Below are 12,844 nucleotides of genomic sequence, written 5' to 3'. Positions count from 1 at the left end.
AGACCAAAGATGTCCTTGAGAATGGCTGATTCTCTCTCTCTATGTTGACCCTCTGATAATGTGGCGACCTTTCCAAGATGTACACCACTTTTTGTCCCTGTGTCACTTTGAATTAGATAAGAGGTTAAACAATTGATTGGATGTTACTGTTTTGACAGTGTTGCACTCTCTGACTTTTGATGGGAGCACTGTATCCCTATACACTGTGATCATGTCAGCAACAACAACTTCACCTGTAGAGTTCAAGACTTTGCAGATGATAAATGCTGTATTCTTTTTAATAAAAGTAACATAATCAGTACAGTAAATTGTACTACTTTCTTTTTGTGTCAGCTTTGCATATGTGCATATGTAGTTTCTGTCCATTCTGCTATACTTATTTTTATGTACTGAAAGTGACCTGATGAATTACGTCATCTAGAGAAAAGGAAATGCAGTCTGTAGCTTAGAGCTGCTTTTATGTTCACCAAATTTTTAAGCAGACGATCAAAAAAGGAATCTAGTCAAGAAGAGCACAGTGGGAATTTAATGGTGCTCCTTTTGCACTGCGCTACCCATAGTGTTAATGCAAGGCTATGAAAAATTTGAGAGAACTGGAGTGACTATGGCCATGACACATATCTTTGTGTGTGTGCGTGTGTGTGTGTGCATGTGTGTGCATGTGTGTGTGTGTGTAGATGTGTAGAGAAGCTGCAAAGAGTGCGTTTGTCAGTCAAACAAATGGCAATTTTTCCTCATTGTTTACTGATGTTTAATATTGTAACGAGGAAACAAATGTAATCACACTAGTCCACGTAGTAGTTTAGATGATGCATGTATTTCATAGTGAATTACCAATGATGGGAACCACTGCAACCAGAAAGTAGTGCTATGATCACTGTAAATGATAATTACATAAATAAATGCAGAACATAATGTGACTGTTTTGACCTTTCTTGGCACAAGAAGCAAGCTGATGTGGACAACAAATGTCAGCAGTGGAACGGTGCTGCTGTGGTTTGTGTAGCTGTTTATAGTTCTATGAGCTCATTATAAAGGGGAAGGAAGCACAAAGACACTTTACAAGGAAACAGCTTCACCGTTAGAACACGTTGACTTTAGCACTGCAGCAGGGTTGGGTGTGACAATGAGGCACTCTTTGTTCTGCATGCTTGATTTATTATGTGAGTACATTAATAACTGTGTCTTATGAGTATCACAAATTATTGAACATGTTTCTGTATTATTGTAGGGTCTTTATCTTACAATGTAAAGTGCCTCGATGTGGCTGTTGTTGTAATTTGAAGCTAAATAAATAAAACTGAACTGAACTGAATTATGAGAATTACAGTAAATTTCCAGACAATACAATTTGTCTTGAATGTAGCACATTTAAAGTTTATTTCAATATAATTATATTGAGTGATTCCTTAACTTCATCAAAAACAGGTTTAACAAAATCTGATCAGGTTTCAATCTTCATTTCAGTGCTCAGTACGGTCTTCTATGGAAATGCTACAGGTGAGATTTTTTCTTTCTTTCTTGTTTTCCTCAAATGTAATTCAGTCTTTATTTATTTATTTTCGTATTTATTGCCATTACCTCTTGAATGAAATTAATCTCTTGAATTTGCCAAATGTCCTAATAATGAGATACTGCACATGTAAAGTACTTTGAATATTAAGAAGAAGAATCGAGACTTTTTTTAAATCAAGAAGAAGAGGAAGCGACTGAAGGCAAAGGGAAGAATTAAATGGTGAAAGTTGAAGGAGGAAGAATGCTGCACAGGGAGGAGTTGAGATAGATCTGGGTGGTAGGCAAGAATTACCAGACGGCTGGGAAAGTACAATTGTAGAGGTGAGGGAAACCATGAGGAACATATTCGATGTATTCTCTTGACAGAAGAAAAAGGACAAGGAGACTTAGCAGTGGAATCATGAAGTATAGGAAAGTCAAGTCAAGTCAGCTTTATTTGTATAGCACATTTAAAAGACATCAAGTATCGGCCAAAGTGCTGAACAGGGATGATGTAATCAAATAAAAGAAATAATTAACATAAATGAGTTAAAAACATCACAAAACATCCAAATATATACACACACCCAAGCAGACTCTTATATACATTTGTTTATACAAGTATATATGTACCAGTACATATGCACATACGTATGCATGCATATATGCACACACACACACGAGTACGCACGTGGACATAAATACATGTATACATATACACGTGTATAAATGATCCAATGAGATAAAACACCAGAATAGCTAAAATGTAACAAAAGCGGCATCAGATCCGAAAGTCTTTGAAAATAGATAGGTCTTCAAATTTGATTTGAAGATTTCCAAAGAGGAAGACAATTTTATAAAAGAGGAAGACTGTTCCAGAGTCTCGGAGCAGCGATGGAGGAAGCCCTGTCACCTCTGGATTTTATCTGGGTGCGTAGAACCAGTAAAAACATCTGACTGGAGGAATGCATAGTTCGAGTGGGTAGGTACAGGCTAAGGAGATCTGAAATGTAAGCTGGAGCCAAGCCATGGAGGGCTTTAAAAACAAATAATAAAACCTTGAAATCAATTTGGTATTTAACTGGCAGCCAATGTAAAGATGTGAGTATCGGAGTAATACTGTCTCTCTTTCTCGCATCCGTCAGGAGCCTTGCGGCTGTATTTTAAACAAGTTGCAGGCGGGACAGGCTTCATTGACAGACGCGTAAATAGAGAGAGTTACAGAAATCAAGATATGATGAAATGAAGGCATAATAATAATAATAATAATAATAATAATAATGGATAACGGTTTCCAGATCTTTAGATGACAAGATAGTTTTGAGGATAGAAATGCTCCTGAGCTGGAAGAAACTGCCAACAACAACTCAATTTATTTGTTTGTACAGCTTGAGGGTAGAATCCTCAATATTTTTAACATGGGGATGTAGATTAGCTGATCGTGGGCCCAAGTCATTTCTTGTGAGACTAACAGAGTCTTGTTGGCCAAAAATTGTAATGTCACTTTTGTCATGGTTTAGTTTGAGAAAGTTCAAAGACATCCAGCAATTTATGTCACTAAGACAATCTGAAACTTTCTGCAATGTGCTATCAATGCCTGGTTTTAGGGAGAGGTAGGACTGTGTATCATCTGCATAACAAAGAAAATCAAAAATGAGAGACGAGGACAGGTGGAGGAAGTGAAGAAAGGTATGAAGAGGTGGAAAAGATCCTTAAAATGCACAGAAGGATTTAGCTGTTATTCTGCACCTCCATTGCTGGAGTGGATATATAGAGCTGGGGAAAACAAGATGGTTGTTGCCTGTTGTTGCAGTAATTCCAGAACCAGACTCTTGTATGTGAAAATAATAGCAGTCCTATTGTGCTTGGTTAGCCTGTACCTGACAGGTTCCAATAAATGAAGGGGAGTGCAACTCTGGCAATCGCTTAATTACAAACTCAGGTGTGGTAGAAGTTTGGTTCCATGTCACAAAACCTTTGGTTGACTTAAAAGTGATCCTGGCAAACGACCATGTGACTCAGGAAGCAAAGCAGTGCAACCATGGAAATATGGCAACCTTAGTTCAGGATACAGTTGGATATAGAAGTAATACTTTAAAGAAATCCTCAATCACACTGGCATTAACCACAAGGTGGTTCAGATATCCTGGGAGCCTCCTCAGTGAGGTGTTCCAGGCATGTCCTACTGAAGGTAGCCCCAGAGCAATCCCAGGACATATTGAGAATAGATAGGATATCCATACCAGGGAGATTTGTGACATTCAGGTCTCTCTTGAAAAAAGGAATCTCTAATCTCAATGATGCTTTTACCTGCATAAATAAAAAAACAATGAATAACTGGGGACTCTGCCAGATGCTCCCAGCACAAATTACCTATATGGCTGACTGATATCACATAAAACTCTACTGCCTTAATAAGTTATTAAGGAAAACTTAATAGCTTCAGTCCATAATAGCTCACAAACCAGATAATGATTTTTTAAAAATTTCTATAACAAATGTATTGCAAGTCATACACGAAGCAAGTCATATCTTTGTGTTTTACTTGTTTTATATTTTTCTTTAAACAGCCAGTAAACCTCGGGCCTTAATAACAGCACATGAGGGAGTCATACCAGCAGGGGGCAGCGTGACACTGAGCTGCTCTGTGGAGGGCTCTGCTGGCTGGAAGTTTGACTGGTTCAGACGTGATTCAGAGTTTTCTGTGGCTCAGAAAATAGGAGCTGGAACATCAGAGCACACGATCAGTATTTCAGAAGGAGGCATCTATTACTGCAGAGGAGGTAGAGGAGATCCAGTTTTCTCCACAGAGGACAGCGTTCCAGTTAAAATTAAGAAACGGGGTGAGTGTTACATTTTGAAATAACAAATATTAATCACTGACATCAAAGTAACACTTCATAAACCTTTTACCTGTTAATTTCTTTTCTCTTTTTCTTTTTTTGTTTTTCTTCACATTGTGTTTGTTTTTTGGGAACAGTCCTGTATGTTGTAAAGTCGCAATACCGTTGGCCTCAGATGTTCATTGGTGAGACAATCATCCTTCAATGTGAGATCCAAGGAGGGGAAGACAAGGAGATGACATATGAATGGAAATCACCAAACCCAAACATCCCTGAAACATCCAGTGAATACAGGATCAGCAGATTATCAGTGTCCCACAGTGGAGACTACAAATGTCGGGGTAGCAGTGACTATCTCTTAGCAAAATGGAGTGACCCCTTCACACTGATTGTCTTGTGTGAGTTGAACTGTCTAGCATACATAAAAAATAGATTTAATGTACACATGTGAAAGACAGGAAAGGGAGACCTATAATATTATTTCTCAAAAGGGAATGTACAGTGTTAAGAAATCAGTAAAATCTTTTGATAATTTTAGTCAGTCTATGTGTGCCTCTACATCATGTAGCTAAAATACTGAGGGGATGTTTAGATTGCACCGAGTCTGAGGCAGTGGTGGTGACGGTGATGGTAAAGGGACCTAATGACTTTCACCCCACCCCACTTTCCAAAATTATGACTTTCCAGAAAAAAGTATTCTTAACAACAGCACTAACAAAACAAAACAAAAACCAGCTTTATAATGATTCCACGTGTCTATCATGTTCTAAATTTGATTTTTTTTTTATATGAGCACAGGTCATTTTTTACTTTGCAAAGATACATGACCCTATAAAGTGGTGAGATGTAATATATATAATAAACTCCAAAAACAGTTTGAAAAATCAGGTTCAGTAAAAGGACTAGATGTTACAGTCCCTGATAATGCATTGCTTTGAATGGACAAAATCTTGAGGAATGGCTGTTATGAGAAAAGGCAGCCCAGAAACTTTACCAGCAGCACTCATCGTTATGCCTCAACTTTCGGTCTTTTACCCGGCCGTTTAGCCTGCCGTTGCACCTGTCCTTTGATCCCAATCTCTCTAAGCAGTTTTGCTGTTGTACTGGCAACAAAGCCCCTGCACCCCACTTCCACTGGGCACACCTTGATCTTCCAGCCTCTGTACTTTGAGCTTCTTAAGCTCAAAAGCTTCCTCAATTGCTTCCTCCCATGGTACCATTTTTGGGGAGTTAGACCAAAGGACGAGTAGTTGTTACGATCTCGGTGGAAAAATTAGCCTCTGATCCAAGTCCACGTGCATCTGCCAATCCCTGGCAACCTTCAGTGGGCCCAGGTCCGGGTTTGAGGGGCTTGGCTTCAGCTTGTCTCCCTCCCGGATAAATGCTGATGAAAACTGACGCTCCTCTTGGTTTGTGAAAGGTTGAGCTTTGATGGATTTTCTTTTATACTCAACTTTCTTGGCTAGAGAACTGAGGACCTGGTTGTGTCTCCATGTGTATCTGCCCTGAGTAAGGCTAGTCCTACAACCAACCAAGATGTGCTTGAGTGTGGCTGGGATTGTACACAGGGGGCTGGATGGGTCCTTTCCAAACCACAGCTGCAGATTTATTGGGGAAGGTAGCACATCGTGTGTTGCTCGGATGATGAAACTCCCCAGAAGAGTTTCCTCTTTTTGACACTCTCCCACTTGTTAGGGTGGGAGCAGTGCCTCTCACCATGGGGTCCCGGGAGTCTGTGAGTGACATCTCAAGCCTCACTTTGGCACATTTAAACTCCTCTACCAGGCTAGCGATAGGCAATGACAGTATCCTGTTGCTATAGAGTCCAAAGCTGATGAGGCATTTGGGAAGTCCGAGCCACTTCTTAACATTGGAGCTCACTACAATTTAAATGACTGACTGAATGTATAAAGTGTGATTGTTTTCATAACAAAATTCTTGTTAAAGAAAATTGACATCAATCTACTGTTTTTTCTCTTTCTGTATCTTCAACAGCAAATAAACCCATAGCCACACTGAGAGCACAAAGTTCAACCATACCAGCAGGGGGCAGTGTGACACTGAGCTGCTCTGTGGAGGGCTCTGCTGGCTGGAAGTTTGACTGGTTCAGACGTGATTCAGTCTCTTCTAAAGCTCAGCTCATGAGAGGAAATGAAGCAAACAGAGTTATTAGTGTCTCACAAGGAGGTCTGTACCACTGCAGAGGAGGGAGAGGAGATCCAGTTTACTACACAGAGGACAGCAGTGAATTCATTGTGGAGGAAACCTGTGAGTTTAACTGTTACAGTATTTCTGACAAGGCACAGTGACTCATTGTATTTGTGATCTGCACTGTTTGTCTGTCTTTCTATACTTTAATACTTTCAAAGCCAATTGAACGTATTTCCATTATATTTTGATTCTATCTTGTTGTTCAGTCTTCCAGTTTGTTTATTAACTAGCTAGTTGTTTTCCAACCAGTACACTCATATGTTTGAAATAACAGAATCTATCAGTTATATGTTTTATTTTTGATAAAGATAAGGTGATGATAAATGGCTAATAGTAAACTCAAAAAGTTAAAAAACACATAACAGATGGCTGTGATGAGAATAATGGTCAGGGTATGTTCGAGGGAGGAACCCTGAGGAAGGAATACATTTAAAACTCAGAATACTGGGACACCTGACCAGATACCAGGGTTCTCAAAATTTCAAAATCCCTGGTAGCCCTTCGGGCAGGGACTCTTCAGTTTTTGGTAGCCCAAAATAAATGTAAGTAGCCCGAATAAAAAAGAGAGCAATTTTTTGATTGATGTTTTGTTTCCTGTTTTGTTTCCTTTACAATATTATACTTTAATGTATAATATTGTAAAGGAAACAAAACATTAATCAAAAAATTGTTGAAAAACAAATTACAACATTGTATAAAAATTACAATCATCAACTCAAATACTTGGTTCTAATTGAACAGAAATTTCTATGAACTTGTAAGAACTGTGTAGGACATGAATCAGTCTGTGTCAGATCCTGAATTTGAAATTTCCACTGAAGTCACGGGTAAGAGACAAGTGGAACCAAGATCTAGGCCATTTGCTTTTTGAAGCAAATGGCCAGCTACATTTCCAGCTACAGCCCAGCTACATTTCCGAAAGAATGCAAAAGCATTGACATATATTTTTCCTTCCTACAATAGCCCGAGGGGCAGGGCAGAGATAGATTTTGGTAGCCCGACTGGAAAAATCGCTAGCCCCGGGACGTCGGGCTAGCGATTTTGCGAGCCCTGGATACCATGACACAAAGTCACAAAGTGCTAAGGTGGAGTGTATAAAAGGAAACCAGTAACTGCAGATCTCCAAACCTCCTCCTCTCCTCACCTGTGAAATAGACCCCAAGATACTTAATCTCCTCTACTTGGGGCAGCAACTTATCCCTGACCTGGAGTGGGCATGCCACCCTTTTCCAGCTGAGGACCTCAAGCCTCAGACTTGGAGGTGCTGATTCTTATTTCTGCCACTTTAAACTCAGCTGAACAGCCCAACATGACTCCTTCCTCTGCCTGATGGCTCCCTTCACCTCTGGTGCCCACCAGTTGTTTTGTGGGTTACCACCACTACAGGCACCAACCACCTTGCAGCCGGAGCTCAGTGCAGCAGCCTCAGCAATGGAGGTGCTTAAAATGGTCCATTCAGACTTAATGTCCGCAGTCTCCCTCAGAATGCTGTCAAAGTAAGTAACAGTACACCACTCAGGTTCAGGTCAGGCAGGCCATTGTTCCCAATCAAACCCCTCCAGGTCTCAGTGTAGTTTCCCACATGAGTGTTGAAGTCTCCCAGTAGACGACAGAGTCCCCAGGTGGAGTACTCTTAAGCAAGCCACCCATGGATTTCAACAAGGGCAGGTACTGTTGTTCAGTGCATAACTGCAGATCACAGTCAGGACCCTTTCCCCAACCTGAAGGTGCAGAGAACAAACCATCGGTTTGCCAGGAATCTGTCTGCCACGGTTTATGCCATTGACTGCCACCAAGCACACACTGCAGTCGCCCTTTTGCCTGCCTCCTGTGGATGGCAGGTCTACAGGCGGGTGGTCCCATGTCCTTTTTTTGGGCTGCGCCCAGCTGGGCCCCATGGGCTAAGGCCCAGCAAGTAGGTGCTCAACTTGTGCACCCTCCCCAGGTCTGTCTCCAGGGCATCAGCCTGGCGACATCTCCATGGTGTACCTTGTATCTTGCCTTGTGGTAGCTGGGATAGAAATTCAGCCCCCCTATGACCTTGATAAGGATAAGTAATTAGCAAATATTTTTATTTAAATTGTACATGTTATCACTTTAAACATTTTGATAGGTTTTCTATCTTATACTGTGAATAAAATTTGCATTTATGAGATTTGCATGTCCTGCATCGATGTTATGGATTACATGTATAATAATTAACAATATTGGCATTCTTTTCTATTAAGATGTAATAAAGTAACCATCTTTTTTCCACCTTAATGCTTTACTTGTGTTTTCCAAACTGACCAGCACAAACTGAAAAACCTCGGGCCTCACTGGGGGGCAGCGTGACCCTGAACTGCTCTGTGAACGACTCTGCAGGATGGAGATATTACTGGTTCAGACGTACCTCAGAGTCTTCTGCAGCCCAGAGAATAACAAACGGAACATCATCCCACACTTTCAGTGTCGCAGAAGGAGGCATCTATCACTGCAGAGGAGGAAGAGGAGACCCAGTTTTCTTCACAGAGGACAGTGCTGCAGTCACAATTGAGACAAATGGTAAGTGTTGTATTTTGTTCAGATATAAAACAAATTAAATCCACAATTAACATCAAATTAACAGCTGACAAAACTTTCTTTGCTATTGATTCATTCATTATTCATTATTTTTGTCCCATGTCTTAAACTACTTGGTTAAGGCAGAGTCAAAAGAAGGGATGTATGTGTATATATATATATATATATATATATATATATATATTCTCAAAACCTGGGGAGCCAAAATGAGAATCTGTTATATTTTGTTGTACAATAGATCTGAATTACTTTTGTTTCAATTTACAGCAAAATCCTGACAGGAATAGAACACCAGATACAACTTTTCTGTTTATCGCTCTCAAAAGATGAATATAGGTACTACCAACAAAAGAAATAAGTAATAAATAAAAGTAATCTGTTAACAAAACAATATTTAGATGCCAGCAGCTCATACTGCTGATGAAGGGGCTGATTCTTCTTTATTTATCTATTACTATCGCTCAACATTTTAATACATCAACAATAGCCAGGTCCTGCTACATGTGGGTTTGGAGTCAATTTGGCATCTCACAGCTTTTATTTATTTATTTATTTTGGTATGGTGTACGCACACAAAACCATGCTATGACCGTCTGGTGTGGTGAAACACATTAACCAACTCAGGGTTCATACCTCAAAGCCAATGACGGCTGTCTCTGCAGCGTTTTTCATATGTGTGGCTCCAGGTCCTTGCATGCTACTGCATTTCCTCAACCTCCTGGTTGTGAATATTTTTGCCCAGCCATGAAAAATATCAAGCAACAAAAGCTAACTCAGGCATCTAATATAAATTCCTAATTTAATAAATCATTTTATATATTTTCAAAAAAATTGTAAAAATTAAAATTCAGTTTTATTTATACAGCATCAAATCACAACAACAGTTGCCACAAGGTGCTTCATATTGTAAGGTAAAGACGCTACAATAATACAAAGAAAACAGAGGAAAACCCAATAATCATATGACCCTTTATGAGCAAGTGCTTCAGCAAATGTGAGAAGGAAAAACTCCTTTTTAACAGTAAGAAACATCTAGCATCTAGCCCCGTGCGTGGGGGTGCACGGCGTCAACGCGTTAGCGCAGTTAGCTCGTTGACGCGTTAGCGCCATCCAGCCCCACGCATGGGGCGATCCGCTCTAATGGAATGATATGGTACTATAAGGTCCTTAAGATAAGATGGGGCCTGATTATTTAAGACCTTGTATGTGAGGAGCAAGATTTTGAATTCAATTCAGAATTTAACAGGAAGCCAATGAAGGGAAGCCAATAATATAGGAGAAATATGTTCTCTCTTTCTAGTCCCTGTCAGTAATCTAGTCCCTAGATTGCTGCTCTTGCTGCAGCAATTTGGATTAACTGAAGACTTTTCAGGGAGTTTTAAGGACATCCTGCTTGGATTTATGTTCATATTTCTTTAATTTACCAACTTACTCTTACTCAGTAGTATTTATCACATTTCTTGTCTTTAAGAGATACATGTAGTTTGACTTCTTCATTTTAGTCTGACTTTAGCTGTAATCTATGCTTTTCTGTCACTGACCACTCAGAGTTTGTGCTCTCTACATCCAAAATGTTATTCCATCGTTTATGTTGTTTTATATTTTATAATTTAAGGTTTCAGATGTGAAAGCCACTCGTTTCTTGTGCCTTTCATCATTGGACTTGTTTTTGGAAGTTTACTCACTGTTCCCGTGTTGTTGTGCTGTATATGCTGCCACACAAGGATAAGAGGTGAGACTACCACATATTTATATTAGACTGAAGGGTTTATACATTCTGGTGCTTTAAAGGGATTACAGTATGCATTTCTTTCCCTTTTTTGACAGATCGCTGTAGAAACAGGTTTGTACAGTACTGTTTCTGTTCTTTTTAAGCATGACAATGTTACACATGAGTTTTACATTTACACGACATGTTTTAGGTTCATGCAGTCTCCAAACATCAATCAATCCTCTGCTGCACCCCAAACTCCTAACCAAAGTGACACTCAGATTTACTCCTCTCTTCTCCACGGTCAGCGCTAAAAATGATAACTTTTGTAACTATTAAAAGTCATTTAGCACTAAAGATACAGACATACAAAAACAAACAAAAGAAAACTAATTTTACTTTATTTCTTGTATTTTACTCTCCTGTAGGTGATCTTTCTGTCTATGAATCGATCAGAAACTCTGGAATCACTCGAAGTGGTACAGTATAAACTTTAATAGACTTCTTAGAGGTTAACGGTGTAGAGAGACCAGCACATGAATACATTAATGTAGCATCTACTATTATTCTTGATAAGAGAAGTAAGTACATAAAATAAAATATATAATTATTTTATTTTTATTTTTTTTACTTTTCATCAGCAGTGTCAGAGGAAACAGAGTGTATGGGTTAGTACATGTACTAATACCATCACCTTTATATGGAAATGTGACACTACAGAGAGCTTTGACCACAATAATGTGAATCCCAGTCAATGATGCTATAAAATGATACTTAGAGAAAAAGATATCGTTTTACTGTTAAAGCTACAGAGCTTTGGATACATGTGTCCTAAATCTGACGAAGCCTTTATTCTGAAATTGAAATAGGAACTGATGACAAGTAAAATATGTGTGCATGCTTTGGATGTCAGTGCTCTTATATCGTTCTCGCTTGCAGACTTTCATTCGCGTCACCCACATCCTCCCAATCTCCACCTCACTAACACCTCAGTCAGAGCTCCATCCAAGCCTCAGTCTTCATCTTCACCACCACCAGAGTTTAGACTCCAGGGGAAACTCTCCTAAGTCCTATCACTGTTTGGATTCTGTTCTGCCATGATGGGTCATTGAAGTTGAATTGCCAAAGGCATTGATTCATTTCTCAATCTTAATAAATTATGTTCAATTCCTCCAAGTTATACTTCTTATTGAACTAATAGAGTCTACCTTTGTATTAGTCCATATTATTTTTATTTTTGTTGAATGTAGTTTGTATATTAAATAGGGTGAGAACATATATATATGCATGTATAGAAATGTGTGTTGTGATGTTTACTTCATTAGATGCTGTAAATTTTAAGTATGATGCTGATTTCACATCAGACCACTTAGAGTAGCACAAGGTTTCCTTTTTGCCTTTATCTGATGGTCTGTTTTACTTCTTTGATTACTTGTTACTTACTGGTTACTTTAATAAATCTAACAAAGAAACCTGGTTATATGTACATAAGTGTGTTTCAGATTTCCATAAGACATGATCTCCTTTCAAGCTTCTGATTGGTCAACATGGTTTTAGGGCAATGTCAGACAATATTTTCACGGACCTGCAATTAAGGTGTCGCCGATAAATACAACAAAATAAAATGATACGACCAAGACAAAAACTGTGGCATTTTGTAAATATAATAATAAACATGAATTCACTGTGTAATTGTGTAACTTTATCAGCAGCATCCTCCTGAAATGTGCCAACTACATTTAGAGTAACATCCTTCTCTCTGCCCCTTAAGGCTCTCTGGTCACTATGGTAACACGTAAACATTTCTTTCAAAATAAGACACACAACTACAACATGGGAAAAGACCCAGGGAAGCCGAGTTAATGATAAAAGCACTGAAAACTATACATTTCACACCTGAGCCTCAACTCTCAAGGCCCGGTACCAAACGACTCACAGACCGGTACCGGTCCGAGGCCCGGGGGTTGAGGACCACTGTTTTAGGGAACTATTGAAATACATCAGATGCATCTTAGTCTCTCAT

General features: G+C 39.2%; 1 protein-coding gene across 1 annotated transcript; it reads left to right on the top strand.

Annotated features, from left to right (window-relative positions):
• Nucleotides 1-1,126: 1,126 nt before the first annotated feature.
• LOC147335407 (basement membrane-specific heparan sulfate proteoglycan core protein-like) lies at nucleotides 1,127-12,450 on the top strand. Its single transcript, XM_086278840.1, has 11 exons — nucleotides 1,127-1,163; nucleotides 1,468-1,500; nucleotides 4,065-4,337; nucleotides 4,475-4,735; nucleotides 6,333-6,605; nucleotides 8,841-9,092; nucleotides 10,726-10,842; nucleotides 10,938-10,953; nucleotides 11,033-11,124; nucleotides 11,250-11,300; nucleotides 11,761-12,450. Exons 1-11 carry the CDS (start codon nucleotides 1,127-1,129, stop codon nucleotides 11,886-11,888), a joined length of 1,533 nt encoding a protein of 510 aa, XP_086134966.1. The 3' UTR covers nucleotides 11,889-12,450.
• Nucleotides 12,451-12,844: the final 394 nt, after the last annotated feature.

The sequence above is a fragment of the Aulonocara sp. 'chitande type north' Nkhata Bay genome, linkage group LG3, assembly GCF_057382095.1.
Source record: "Aulonocara sp. 'chitande type north' Nkhata Bay isolate Kocher_YH1m ecotype deep benthic linkage group LG3, A_spYH_male_GT1.1, whole genome shotgun sequence".
Lineage (NCBI taxonomy): Eukaryota > Metazoa > Chordata > Actinopteri > Cichliformes > Cichlidae > Aulonocara > Aulonocara sp. 'chitande type north' Nkhata Bay.
The sequence above is the reverse complement of the archived record's forward strand: the minus strand, read 5'-3'. Positions and strand labels throughout refer to the sequence as shown.